We start from the raw sequence: 15,407 nt of genomic DNA on the forward strand, positions 1-15,407 counted from the left end.
CTGTAAAGTAGCTGCAATGATTTAGTAACCTCCCAGTTGGGTACATTTTTACACAATTTACAAAGTGTTCAAGCAAAACATAAAGCGTGAAAGACATGTGATGAATTGTATGGTGACAATGAATTCTTTATTTTTACTACAGTAATGTGATTTGAACACAAAGGTGGTTTGAAATTATTTTAAATATACCATTTACAACTAGTCTACACCTCTTGCTACTTTACTGCCTTTGTTTTTCATAACAAAAGTATAAATGCTAAATATGATGCGCACTTCTATAAACTCTCAGTTCTACCATTTTATGTTTTAAAAACTGTTTTAGAAAGTGATGTAGATGAATATTTAAAAAAACTTTATTGTAAAAGCTCATACTATTAAAAGCTAAAAGCATTTTTCTGAAAATTATGTATTGATTATTAATGAAGGTAAACATTGTGAGAAAAAATATGAACCCTGTATTCTTATTTTACATTATCTTGGGTGGTAATAAAACAACTAATAAAATAATAACTTTAGACAGGATGGCCTCCCTTTACAACATAGTAAAACAAGCCGTTAATATTTCATGGACTAAACTCATTAAATCTTTGTTAACAGAAAAATATTTTATTTTATTTATTATAAACAATTTATCAATAGTCAAATACTATACGTCTAGCACTCAGTTATAAATCAACAAAATTTCAAACAATAATACTGAGCATTTAAAAAAATGTTTATAATTTATGTTCAGTTAACAAAAAGGATAAGCTAATAACCTTTATCACACTCCATACACCACAAAACTAGCCTTATCACAAATCCGAAGGCATTAAACCAATTTCTTGTAACTAATATTTAAGGATAACATATATGTATATAACAAGGCTTGTATCACACAAACAATCTATATGTGAAAATTTCTATCACTTTTATTTTGTACTCACTCAAAGCTAAGCATAAGATGATTGTGAGCTATTTAGCGCTATAGGCCTACTTCTCAAACATTTATAGGTATAATATATATCAGAGAAAAATGGAATGATTAGCAATAAAGTACAATGAATTTATACAATTGTGACAGTAAAGAAATCTGTGACTTATTTTTTAAAAATCCTGTCTATATGACTTAAAGATATTGATTAAATAGTTATTTTTTTTTAAAAAAAGCGTATGCGCATTAAAAAAATACCTTTCATTTAAAATTATTTACACAATAAAATAAGTGGTTTATTCTAATTTTATTCTGACGTTTTATTTAAAAATTTTTTTAACAGTAACATTTTTCAGGGGAAACATTTTTAAAAAATCATGAAATATGTTTGCTTAGACTGCTAATATTTATTTTATAATAGTTGCAATTGTTTGCAATGCTATTAAATTCTGTTCCATCATTGCATACTTATTTTGAATTATATTTTAACAAAAGTAACCATAGAATTATAATCACTTGCATAGCCAATGCCTACAGTTGCATAAAGCTTATACTCATGTCTTATGTTCTGGTTTAATAGTAAAATTTTATCAACATATTTCTAATTATCAGTGGCGTAGGCAGGTGGGGGGGGGGTCATAACTCCCCCATAGACCCCTCAGTATATATATATAAAGTATGAGGGGGGGTGCAAATCGAAATTTTGTCCCAGGGTAAAAATTTGAACCCCCCATGAGACGATCCTGGCTACGCTACTGCTAATTATTCCTTTTAATTTTATTTTTCTCTTTAATAAATGAGTTTAATGAGCTTAAAATTAGTATTGCTAGGTGGCAGTAAGAAACAAAAAAGATTCTCAAAATATTTAAGACTTGAAGTTATTCTATCTCTCATATACTCTGTTAATCTTCTTGTATTTTAAGAATGTAAAAACATTATAAAATAAGCATTAAAATTGAGATAACGGTATTTTAATTATCGATGTCAATGTAATTCCTATGAAGTAGCTTTAAAAATGTGTATAATGAAAGAAAAACTATTTTAAATTGTAAACAATGGAATGATTTTGTACATATTTATATAATAATTACAAGTTTTAGTTTCTGCTTTTACTTTAACTAAATCCTAAATCAGTGTTGTAAAAATTTTGCCTTTCAATTATTATATTACTTTATTGTTTTCAGCTTTAAAAAATTTCTTTTTTGGACCTGGCAATCCATTGGGCAGAAAAAGTAGAGTTCACCTGCTTCTGTGACCTTAGCATATGTAAGCATAGGTATACTTTGGTATACTTGATAAGATTTTTAAATTTCCATATTAATTTTAGTTTAGGAGTCTGTTGTGAAGTGAAGAGTAGTTTTTTTAGTCAATCTGAAAATTAAACTTATACATAAAGTAAAAAACCAATCTAAAGTTAATCACCTTCAAACACAGTAATTCTGATTAGCTAATTTAGAAATTATGATTTGGGAAATTGGCTAAAATTATGTAAGTTTTATTTAAAAAAAAAAAAACGGAATTACTAGAATATGTTTTTAAATAAAAAATTGTTAGCAAAATTAATTATATATGGCTGATTTAATTTATTAGAGATGTACATAAATATAAAATACTAAGCCAGGAGTCACATGCTCTCTTTAGGGGGGCGAAAGAGGAGCAGATATTTGGAAATGTGTGCAGATTTAAAATATCTTGTTTCTTTAAATTATAGTGTTAAAATTAGTGTTAAATACTGATGGTAGATAAATAGATAAATTTCTTTAAAATGACTAATATATCTTAAACTACATTATATAGTTTACATGCAATGTAACATGCAACAAACATAAAAGGGAATGATTTATGTGTTGTCCTAATGAACAACACAAAAATAATGAAATTCTATGATGATTCATATAGCTGCAGATCTAACTTTACAATGATTTCTCCGGTTTCAACTTCATGTAATATTAATCTCTTGGTTATTGGTCCTCTGCGTTCTCCACTTTCAAGGACATCTTTTATCCTAACTTCTGTACGACCCAAGAAATCTATTGGAAATTAAGACGATTATCATTATACAGACAACAAACAATATAAATATTAAATAAAATGACTTTTGATACGACCCAAGAAATCTATTGGAAATTAAGAAGATTATCACCAGTCTACAGACAACAAACAATATAAATATTAACTAAAACGACTTAATATCAAAACCTACCATTCGGTGAGTAGAGATCCCTATCATAAACAGTAAAACAAAGAGTATCCCTATCAACATCCCTTATAAGAAATTGCATAGAAGCATTCCATCGAGGATTCAGAGTTCCAGGAATAACTTTTGTCCTGTGTTCTTGAGAACCCATGCTGACCTCACAGTAAGGATCACTTTTGCCTAAAATAGTTCATTTCAGGATATTATTACACAAATACTAGCTAGAGAAAACATTTTAAATAGATTAGCACTAACTGACAAATTATTAACAAAAGTATTTAATAGTGATATAATACCATAATGACTTTAATTACAAATTTTTGTTTTCATCAATTCAATACATTTCTATTTATCCCCATATAACACAACCAAATTTTAAAGAATAATAATTCAATATAAAAATGGTGACTAATTTTATTATGTGCGACCTTATTTAACTGTTCACTTTTAATTAAATAATTTTTACATGTAAAATTATTATCTCATCAGTTAATTAACTAAACACTTTTGGTTATTTAAAAAATAAATTGCAGCAAAACTGCAAAAAATAATGATAAATGTGTAGGGTTATTAACATGCTGTGTTAAAAATAACAAATTCCTGCCAACAGCAATTTACAAGTTAAAGACAAACCTAATTAAGTAAAAATAACTCTAATCAAGTAAATCATACCCATCAAAAGTGTTGCAAACAAGTATGGATTAATGAAAAAACATTGTAATCAATAAATGTAGTTTTCATCTAATGACAACACATTCTTTTTTTAAATACGTAGTTTTTTACAATTATTTAAATTTTTTTTAATGATTATTTTTTTAAAAGCTAAGTTCCAATGCTGAATCCTGCTTAACATTCAAACTCAAATTTTAACTTCACATGATCTATTTCTTAATATTGTAGCCTTTTGTACATTAGCTTTCAATTCATTCAATATCTTTGGGGAATTTTAAAACAAACACACCTAAAGACAAAAATTATAGGAAATAATTTAGTATGAATCAATATTGTTTAAGGATTATTAACATTTCAAATTTTAAGCTTTAGCAAGATTACTATTATAACTACCATTAATAGTCTTTAACTTTTTAAGAAAAATAAACAACAGCTTATTAATAGCAGGATCTTCAGCTATTGCTTTCAATATGTTTTTATCACATTAGTACTGCAAGTGCTTTCCATTAGTTTTGGACATGAATTTGCTTGACTTACCATTTGAATCAGAGGCTTTAAGATGGCAAGCCTCCTGAATAACAACAAGTATTCGACCACTAGGGCGCTTCACTAACAAAAGACAAACAACATGGCACCTCGTGCGTTAAAAGAAAAACAGAAAAGTGCAAAACAAATGATTAAAAGCATGCATTGTGAAAAATAAACATCAACTCCATTCTTCTAGTAAAATACTCAAACCCTTTATACAAAAGTTGTTAAAAATTGTATGTAATAAAATAAAATTGCATATGAAGAAAAAAAATTATGACAGCTCTCCTGTAAAAATAAAATAAACTACTGCTATAAAATTTCTTTGATAAAGATCTGAAAACAAAGACTATGACAAGATGAATAACAGAGAGAAAGACATGAGTCTGGTGTACCGTAAAATCTGCAATATTCACTACTAAATTAAAATTGATTGGTTAAAGTGCACTAACATAGGATAAAATTGAATGATGTCACATATTTGGATACCCTTGGATACCCAGGCTCAAGACCGTAGCATCCGAAAAATAGGTGTAATTACCAAAAAGATCATTAAAAAAGCTTAATTGGAGCCTTCATGGAATAAGAAAACATCAACAACACTTGTAAATTTCACTTAAGGTTACAGCATGATTGATTCCAGTTATGGTACTTTATGCTTCAGCTATTTTACTTGAAATAAATAAAAGAACTGGTATAAGAATTAACTTCATGATTGGAGGACTCAACGATAACCACAATGAAGAAGAAAATGAGAAATAAATTTTTCAAAACAGTATCAATAAAAACAAGACAGTACATATGTATTACAAGCTAAGGCTGCTGGGAAATGAGAAATTAGACTAAAGGTTTTTCTCAGGAGGAAGAATTTAAGATACATTTGATAAGTATCTTTATTTTTTGGATATTGCAAACTGCTTTGTTAACCATGGTTGAATTAAAGTAATTTGTTTTTAAAAAGTGTCAAAATGCAACATTTCAAATTAAAGCTTTTAAACTTTTTTAAAATCAACGTGCAGTAACTGATGATAAATTCTAGTGACAAAATAATAAGTTTTTAAAAAAAATTCACAATACATCCAGGTTAAAATGTTAAAAAATTAAAGTACTGGAATTATAAAAAAAATTAAAATAAAGTATAAAAACAAATTTGCAATATTTTGTTTTCTTCCTTTATGAAGATAATTAAATGAAATTACTATTACCATTTTTTTAATCTTAGAAATCTTTTGGCAAAGTCATTACTTTTAATTAAACTGATTTTAACATAAAATTTAAGCAATAGATGTGGTTATCGTTTTCTGTTAAAGCTTCTGTATAAAAAACATTATGAATTGTACTGTACAAAATGTAAAAAATTGAATGAACTGTAAAATATTTTATTACATTTTACAATCCTTTTCAATTATAAAACTGAGCTAAAAAGAACTATTTTTGCAAAGAGTTTTCAAAAACATTCTAAACTGCTCTTGTAAACATGCAAAATTGTAATGAATGCATTAAAAAAGTAAAGACATGCAAATGAATGCTGCTCAAACTCTGATGCAGAAACTAAATAAAAAAGAAAAAGCTCAACCAGTGAAGTTGTGAAGATACAACACCCAACAGACCAAAGAAACTCATTTTGGCTTCACCTACCAGCATCAAGGGCAGGCCTCAAGCCCACACCCTCTTCCACCACCACCAGTACTCTCCCTACAGGCTTTGCTCGCAGGACTAAAGATTGTGCAGACGGGGAAAATTTATTACAGGTACAGTTGGATATTTTTGGTGTTAAGATGTGTCTATATTTAATTTGGCAGATACAATATACATATATATATATATAGAACAAAAAATATATTCAACATGACAGCAAATTTGTATACACAAAGCAAATAGCAATAATTCAAAGACATCCACATCTGGGTGCTGCAATAATTGATGTTTTAAGAAAATGCAAACAATTAATTAATTAAAAAATGTTACAACAGAGAAATACTGTAGTGTGACCACTAATCTGAAACAATAGACGGGTGGTATTAATTTGGTAAATAATAAACAAATGAAAACTCATTAGCTATCTATGTAATTAACTTTTTTCTAGTGTTAAAAAAAAATTAATGCGATTTTTAAATGTTTTTTAATTAGTTCTCAATAACAGCTGCAGATGAAGCTTGACAAAATTCTATAAATGTATGCCATCATCAGAAATCACTTCTCAATTTTTTAACTATAGCACAAGGAAATCATATTTATCTTATAGCTATTATACTTTATCATAATAACAATCTTTAAGTATGTAATCAACTGTATATGATCTCAATGGAATTAGTTAAAGGATTGATACTACTTACTAGAATGTGCTCTCTCTAACTTTCTCATGGCTTTATCTTTGTATTGCTTGGAAGCTGCATCAATTTCCCTTACCCAGGTGTCTCTAGAATAAGGTCAACAAAAATTTTTATGACATTGGGAGGACAGGTTTTTGATAAATTACATGCACACACTTTTTGTTCAAAAAGAATATGGTTTTGTCAGGAAAGAAGAATAATATGGAATGGATTAGAAGATGCAAGCAGCTGTGCAGTACCTTTCAACTGATGAAACAGCTTTAAGATTTATAATTCTATCACTGGTAATGCGAAAGCTGCATGGTTCAGAATCATCACTGTTTTTTTGGACTGTGACTTCATTTAAAAATATTGGCTGCATTAAAAATATATTTAAAAATTCAAATTATCAATCGTCATAGCCTCTGGGTTGTACAAATAATAAAGTACTATAAATAATATAAATAAGAAAAATCAGTTTTGAATTTTGGTTTATTAATACAAATGTGTTAATGTCTAGTACTGGGTAAAGTCAACTTACCAAACGATACATTTTAAATTGTGTGTTGGTATCAAACAAATGCACTGTACTAAAACTACTTCCAAGTGGTCTTGATGTTTGTGCAAGTAACAAGAAATCATTGAAAAGAAACCCAACAAGCTCTTTATTGCTTTTGACCTATGAAAATAAGAAAATGTAGAATTATTTTTTTTAAGCTAAAAAGTTCATTTTTGAGAACAAAGGTTCAAAGAACAGAGGTCAAGCATATCTATTTCTGTGGACATTGTGTATTTAGAAATTATGAGGGAGGAAAAATTCCCAAGCACTTTTAGATAAATTAAGACCCTTCTCTTCCAGTCCAGAAACAACACCATCAAGTCAGTTTAAGAATTGTGTGCTCTACCACACATCAACATTATCATTTTTTTTTGCAAAATTTGTAATGATACTTAAAAGACAAGCATTGTTATTAATGATACTTGTTTTTAAAAAATTAAATAGTAAGCATAACTTGAACATGGTAATTAGACATACCTTATACAAAACTCCATGGAAAAGAAGTCTTCTTGGACCCATACAATTTGTTAAAGAATTAAAAATGATATTCTGAAAGAATATTGTTTTAATGTAAAACATATTATTTTGTTAAGTTAGCTAAATATATTATTATGTGTTAACCAGTGTTGCTGTAATATAATTCAAGTAAACACTTACTTCAGCTAAACCATCACAATGGACATGAGCCTGAATCCACTCCAGACTGTCAGAGTTTTGTTTTTCTTTCACACACTGATTAGCTTGACTACACAGCTCCTGTGCTAAGGTCAAGGCCTCTTCCAAATTACCCCTGTCAGCATGGTCAGGTGGAGTGCTGGATAAAATCTTTTAGCAAAGGAGAAAACAAAACTACTGGTTTTAGTAAGTACAAGTGAGATTTTACAATGATAAGTAATGAACTAACATTTTTCTACACTCACCTTTTCAATCAATAATGGATATCTTGTAATTCGCTGCATGGGTTTGAGAAGATAACCACTCAAATGAACACCTTTCACTTTGGGGTTCTGCATGCAAGCCTGTCAAAACATACCTTTGATTAGTTGCTGAATTTAGGCAGTAAAATAAATTATTTGTTTCATTAGGGTGAAATCCTCATTCAACAAATACATTAAAAAAAACCCCATCCCATTATTTAAATTAAAAGCATTTTTGATTCAGCAAATTTTCAACCCAGCCCACACTGATTCTCCAATACAAATTAGGCATTAAACATCCAATACAAAACCATAAGTATGTTTCCTAAATCTTCAAAAAACAAAACAACACAAGGACAACAAACAAATAAGCTGAACCTTATGAAATTCCTGGAATGCTGGAGAAGACTCAGCCACTCTCTGTAAAGTGGCAGCAGCAGAAAGCTGGCAGCTACAAAAACGCATGTAAGGATTCATGTGAGGAAGCTGTGGAGTTGAGATGGGTTAGAGTTTTTATTACATTTTGTACTGACTTCTCTCCAACTGCAGCTGTACAGAGGGAGTCAATCTAAAAAACAATGATACTTACTTTCTCAATATGTTATAACATTTTCTGAATGAATTTACATATTTATAGATGATAATTATAAAAACAAAAAAATAACAATTTTATAAAACCATATATTGATATGTCCTATAATTAAGCCAATTACTTTAATTAATAATTAATTATTAATAATTAATTAATATACTTACACTTTCACAAAGGATATCCCCAATGCTGACTATAACTCCATTTTTACCACACATTTTTTTCCTGACCCTTAAGGCTCTAAGAAAATATTTTTAAAAGATATTGATGCATAGCCAATGTTAACTAACAAACCATCAACTACTGTAAGGATTTTTTAAAATATTCAAGAAACATCACTTGTAATTTAAAAAAAACCTAAATCTTACACGATTAAATTTTATAAGCAAGTAACTCATCATGATGAGCCAAAATTTTATTTCAGATTTTCAAACTAATTCACAGTAATGATATTTAAAACAATGTACTTACTGTAAAAGCTTTTTATTGCAGACTATTAATTCTTCCCAGTTTATAAAAATTTGATTAACAGATTCTTTAGGAATAGTATTGGCAGCAAGCATTGGCTTTTTGAACACCTATGGAAATTTTAAAATAAACAATACAGATTTACTAATTTTACGTAATATCTCTTTTATCATTTCCAAGTTAATATTTCGGTATGGTAACAAGGAAGTACAGAAATACCAGTATGGTGGAGAAATAATCTGTAATATACTAAAATTATTACATATAGAATTAACACATTAATTAAAAGCTAGAGATAATTTCTAAATTACCAACAAAGCTAGCTAAAGTGAGTACTGACCAGGAACATAATTTCCAAACAAGGCTAGCTAACATCAGTTTTTTATTACAAAGTGGATAAATCCAAAAATGTGTTTCAAAATATTTTGTTAATCTGCCATATAAAAAGAATTGTTACCTCAAGTGCAATTTGCATGTCTGAATTATAAGATTCTTCGGTGTTAATCAGTTCTTGTATTGCGTGTTGTCTCTTGCGTTCATCTTTTGACAGAGTTCCCTGAGTGTCATTCATCCCTTTAAATAAAATAAATAATTTCTCTAAAGAATTGTTTCTGGCTCTAACTAAATTAAATATAGAACTCCAGCTCCACAAAAACAAAACAATTACATTATTGCCATTAAATTGGTTACTATCATTTTTAAAAAGATAAGATTAGCCAAACACAAAAATATGATAGGACTAAAACACTTTCTTAATGTTAAATATAAGTAGAATCTAGAACTATAGAAAATAAAAAAGACAAATATAATTTTAGCTTCTACAGTGATAAGCTGTAAGCCATGATGCTTAAGTGTTTAGCATCATTAATAGTTATTAGATGACTAAATATGTCAGTTAAGCCAGCCTACCAGTCTGGCAGATGTATCTCACCACCATCAGTAAGCCATGTAGACTTTAGTAGTTTAATTTACCAAGTCTCCTGACAATTAATATAAAAGATGAAGTAGTTTACCAGCTATAAACCTTAGGGTGTAGTTTACCAGCTATAAACCTCATAGTGTAGCTTACCAGCTATAAACCTCACAGTGTAGTTTACCAGCTATACATCACAGTGTAGTTTACCAGCTATAAACCTCACAGTGTAGTTTACCAGCTATAAACCTCACAGTGTAGTTTACCAGCTATAAACATCACAGTGTAGTTTACCAGCTATAAACCTCACAGTGTAGTTTACCAGCTATAAACCTCACAGTGTAGTTTACCAGCTATAAACCTCACAGTGTAGTTTACCAGCTATAAACCTCACAGTGTAGTTTACCAGCTATAAACATCACAGTGTAGTTTACCAGCTATAAACATCACAGTGTAGTTTACCAGCTATAAACATCACAGTGTAGTTTACCAGCTATAAACCTCACAGTGTAGTTTACCAGCTATAAACCTCACAGTGTAGTTTACCAAAGGGCCTGGCAATTAATATAAAAGATGAAGTAGTTTACCAGCCATAAACCTCAGTGTAATACATGTTAAAATAAGACAGACATGTGACTAATCATTGTATACTTTATGTTTCATATAGTTGTTTCTTTGCAAGTCATTGAATGTAATAGCACCAATTATGAAAATATCCTTGGTTTTTATAATTACTTTGTAGAATTGTTTTGTTTATGCCCCTTTTTTTTTGTTAGTTGAATAAAACCATCACTGAATTAAAAACAAAATTTTTACTGATCTAATATTTTATATAGGCCTACCATTGTAAAAAATTATATTTTTATTATATCATTTAAATGTTACAATCAAAATCTCAATATCTGATCTCAATTTACAATAGTTTCATTAGTTTCTCAAAATGTATAATTTACTATTTTGTAATTTCTGAGCTTGTGCAGTGGTAAAAACGACAGACAAATTGTCCCCACCAAATTGGCCTGAAATGATACAGCCCTGTCAATACATTATCGTCAATAGGACAGTAATTTGGTTTTACACAGTGTAAGCTCCTACTATTACACTCCAGCTGTTCATTAAAAGGTTTAGTCATATATAGAATCCTGTCATACATTAGCTCCCATGTAGATTAAGTTCCTCCTTTTAGTTTCCTCAGGTGAATATATGCCCAGTTATCTTTCTTCAGTAGTGTGCTATTATTGTAATATTTTGGTAGCTAAATTGTCACTTGTTGTTTTGTCTGGATTCATTATGGGGTCATCCATAAATGACGTCACGCTTTTTTTGATGACTTTTACCCCCCCTCCCCCTCTCCCCTCCGTCACAAAAAGCCAGACCCCCCTAAAATGACGTCACACCTCAGCCTACAACCCCCCTCAAAATTGCAGTTGAATTTTTTTAAAACATCAATATTTTTCTAAAATCTTGTCTGAACTCTGTCAAAATAAAGTATTTTAATCAATTCCTATTACAATTAATTAAAAGTTTTCTAAAACGCGAAATATTGTCTAAAATTTGTTTTCTAACAATGCTTTTTTATAATGCAAAAGTGTGACGCCGGACCATCTTAACCCCCGCCCTCATCACACACCGTCACAAAATTACAGACCCCCTCCCCCCATTTATGGTCGACCCCTATGTTGTGAGCCATATTGATTAATGTTAGACTTTTTTGTTGTGGGTAGATTGTGGAGGATTTTGTGTTTGTGTGTGTGTGTGGGGGGGGGGGGGGCAGCTGAATAGTTATGAACACATTTTTTTGGGTCTCAATTTGGATAACATCATATAGCAGGTCAGAGAGCTACTGTGTCACTGTCATTTTGTCACGTTACCATATTATTTAAATAAACAATTAATGAATTTTTAATGTTATCTGTATCAACTTTATTAAATGAACCAAATAAATTTAAATCAGCCAACCTTGGATTTTGAGATTAAAAATATGCACAGTAACGACTAAAATTTTCTACTATTCATGTTCCCTTTCTCAAAACATTTAAGAACAAGAGTTTCAATTTACTAAGGACTTAAAGAATGTGGGAGTGCTGAATACTTTTCCATCCTATTTTTGGTTGTGATAACTAGATTGGTGCTATGCTATCCTACAAAACAAGAGTAACAAACTGAGCAATGTTTTCATGGTTAACTGATTTTATTAAATGTTACTAAATAAAAATATTCAGATGCTGATAGCTAACATATATAGGTATACATAATTTAAAATATTCTCTGCTCACTAACATATCTTGACAATAATACAGGTAAAACTTCATTCAGTTTTGACTAGTTGAGTTTTACAATAAATATTTACTATCTAAACATTGATTGAGTGGAAAGATAAGTTATCAATGGGGACAAGTTTCATCGATGTGTATTTCTTGCAAAGCTATATAGTATGATCCATATAATACTAAATAAGATTAAACTACTTAATGAGTTAATAAGCAATGCATGCCACATTTCTGTCATTTATCAAATTAGCTATTTAACATTTAAGTCAAATCTAGATAAGATAAAGAAAAAAAACTATATCTTATCCTAATATATATTTTAGTAAAATAAACTTCCTTGATATAATAGAAAAGTAATAATTATTAAAACTGGATTAATCTTCTTCTGTAACTAATTACCTTTATAAATGATAAATGTTCTTCAATTCACTAATACACAGAAAAAATGTTTTACTGGTGGGTTTATTGAAAGCAAGATAAAAGCAAATATACACCAAAGCAATCAACAAAGTAATATCTTGGTAGCCAACAAACTGATTTAAAATTTAAAAACAAATGCCTCTTTAACATTGTGAGAACATTAAAGTATAAGTTCTAATGCTACAGTACATTTATTATTCTATCACACTAATGAACAGTTTACAAAAGCTAATTTACTAATTGTTAGAATTATACTCTCTGATTTTACAATATTTAAATTGTAATTGTTATAATGCAAAAGATTATGCAAAGTGTGTATTACAACTAAATTACTGACTAAGTAACTAAACTAAAAAGCTTCACTACAACTTTCAAGTAACAATGAAGTATAGGTAAGAGATGGAAGCAAAGGTTATCTTCCATACCTAGATACTGATTCTAATCAAATATGTTCTGCTCACTAAAGGCATACAACTTCTAACAACATTTTGTTATATATGAGTATAGAACTAGAGCTAGCAAGAAAAAAAATGAGGTTACAAATATTGTATGCTAAATGCCAATGATGCCGAGTCCCCAGAGACTGACACAACTAAAAACAACAAAATGTTCTACATAGAACTGAAAGAAACTTTGGTATCAGCAAAACAAATACAGTACTCACTCTATTGGTATCATTGTCAAACAATACCTTCTTGTTACAAAGGAAATTAATGACAATAAAATATGTTTATGGATGAAGACATACAAAGAAAATTATTTAATTAACAATATACTATTTTTGATTAACTCGTTTCTATAACATTTTGGTTTTTGGGAAAAGTTTGTATTAGCCTGAAGATTTATAAAGAGAAGTGTTTAAAAAAATGTCACTAGATCAAAAACTTTTAGATCGCATATGCTGTCCAATAGTTTGTTTAATTTAATCCATATTGATCTGCTATTAATTTCTACAAACAATTTATAACAATTTGTAATTAATGTTTAGATATATTCTTGATTATCATAAGTCATTTGTATCAGCACTTGTATTGCACTGGCCTTTAACACTGAGGTAAGAGAATTCAGTCCTTGGGTTAAAAAATCTATTGGAAGAAATAACGGTTTCTCCTTTTTAAAGAATGAGGTTTAAGTTATTTTAATTTTAGTCGTGTTTTATTAATTAATATACAAGAAAGAAAATTCAAAACCATATTTAAAAGCATTATAAGAAAGTGTTACCTATATTAAAAAAACATTTCAATATTGAAAACAACTTACATTTGTTAAAATATTGCTGTTAAAAATATTTATAATTTTCTGTGATGCAAAGAAAATGTACTGAAATGTTAAAAACTGCTTTTTAAAAAATACAGATATGAGACAATGACAGAGAGAACCAGTGTGTCTGAAATGCTAATACATCTGTTAGCTTTACTCCTTAGGGTGGATTATAAAAACAAAGTAAAAATCTTGAGATGTACTTCAAGGTGAAACATTTAAAAATACTCTTAAAAAAGCTTGATTAATATTTATTTTTCGTTTGCTAAAGAAAAAATTAAATGAAGGGCTCACAAAAAGTGAATTTGGTATCAGATATTATAACTGATCACACAATTTTTTTATATTGTTCATAGCTACATTTTCAATTGTTAATTATTCCTCCTTATATATGGTATTCATTTCAAGATTTGACAATAAAACAAAATAAATAAAATGTGTAACTATATTAAAGGTAATTAAAATATTTAAAAAATAATTTATTACATAGCTTTCTATTTAAAATGTATATTTATAATTACCATGTGTTTATTTACCATCACAACAGATTATACTATGTCTTGCAAAAATATAAAAATAAAGTACTATGCAATTGATATTAAAATAAATATTTTTAAAATAAATATTCCTATATAAAAGTTTAACTGCTAGTTTTCAAGAAATGATTAAAACTTAAGGTAATATACAGGTGGACACATCTAAAATGTCTCTAGAGATTGGTACTTAAATATTAATATGAGTAACCATTATAAGTAAACTTGAAAACTTAATTACACTACTTAACAGTTACAGAACATCATTTCTTGACTATTAAAGTACTATGGAAAAAACCATACTTAAAAAGTTCAAGTTACTAAAACCAACTTAAATAATATAATTACATAAATACTGTTTTTACACTGCACTATATGATCAAGGTTTTTGATTGCTCTGATAAAATATGTAACAAATTTTTCTTATTTATATTGAATTTAGTCATAAAGACTATAATTTTCTTTTGTTTAAAACAGAATTAACAACCAAAGATTTTTTAAAAAAGTGCTGCCATTTTGACGAAAACTGAAATCTACTATTTGTTCACAAATTTAAAAGTAAAATTTTCAGAATAATTTTTACGCAAACAAGATTTGTCTACACTGAATACTTTCATCATTTAATGGCCTATTATAGCGGAGACATTTACATTTGTTACTAAATTTTGAAAACATATCTATATAAAATATAAATAATACCTACTAAAATTCAAAGTGTATAAAATATAAATAATACCTAATAAAACTCAAAGAAATCTGTACTTAATTTAAAAAAAAATATTTTATTGATCAATTATGCTTAGCGGATTTGACAATTTAAAGAAACATACAGAATAAAAATATTACTTGAACC

General features: G+C 28.5%; 1 protein-coding gene and 1 long non-coding RNA gene across 5 annotated transcripts in view; one reads left to right on the forward strand and one right to left on the reverse strand.

The window, feature by feature from the left end:
• The first annotated feature begins 2,094 nt into the window (after positions 1-2,094).
• LOC131940671 (uncharacterized) lies at positions 2,095-6,927 on the forward strand. Its single transcript, XR_009386569.1, has 3 exons — positions 2,095-2,179; positions 5,859-6,061; positions 6,831-6,927. It is a non-coding gene; the product is annotated as an uncharacterized LOC131940671 (long non-coding RNA).
• Positions 2,178-15,407, reverse strand: part of LOC131940669 (intersectin-1) — a 28,341-nt gene continuing 15,111 nt past the window's right edge. For 2 of the 4 annotated variants that reach the window (XM_059299398.1, XM_059299394.1), the window contains 13 exons: positions 9,616-9,731; positions 9,162-9,268; positions 8,855-8,930; positions 8,477-8,584; positions 8,102-8,200; positions 7,839-8,006; positions 7,659-7,730; positions 7,164-7,301; positions 6,883-6,998; positions 6,647-6,729; positions 5,949-6,026; positions 3,117-3,290; positions 2,178-2,943 (listed from right to left, as the gene is read on the reverse strand). In XM_059299398.1, coding sequence (XP_059155381.1) covers positions 2,795-2,943; positions 3,117-3,290; positions 5,949-6,026; positions 6,647-6,729; positions 6,883-6,998; positions 7,164-7,301; positions 7,659-7,730; positions 7,839-8,006; positions 8,102-8,200; positions 8,477-8,584; positions 8,855-8,930; positions 9,162-9,268; positions 9,616-9,731 — 1,484 coding nt within the window. In that variant the 3' untranslated portion in view covers positions 2,178-2,794. Of the gene's footprint in view, positions 2,944-3,116; positions 3,291-4,319; positions 4,392-5,948; positions 6,027-6,176; positions 6,310-6,646; positions 6,730-6,882; positions 6,999-7,163; positions 7,302-7,658; positions 7,731-7,838; positions 8,007-8,101; positions 8,201-8,476; positions 8,585-8,854; positions 8,931-9,161; positions 9,269-9,615; positions 9,732-15,407 lie in introns of those variants that run through there. The other 2 variants (XM_059299395.1, XM_059299396.1) reach the window with 2 other exon arrangements.

This window comes from Physella acuta, unplaced genomic scaffold, assembly GCF_028476545.2.
Source record: "Physella acuta isolate Inbredline_101_S28 unplaced genomic scaffold, ASM2847654v3 ptg000325l, whole genome shotgun sequence".
NCBI lineage: Eukaryota > Metazoa > Mollusca > Gastropoda > Physidae > Physella > Physella acuta.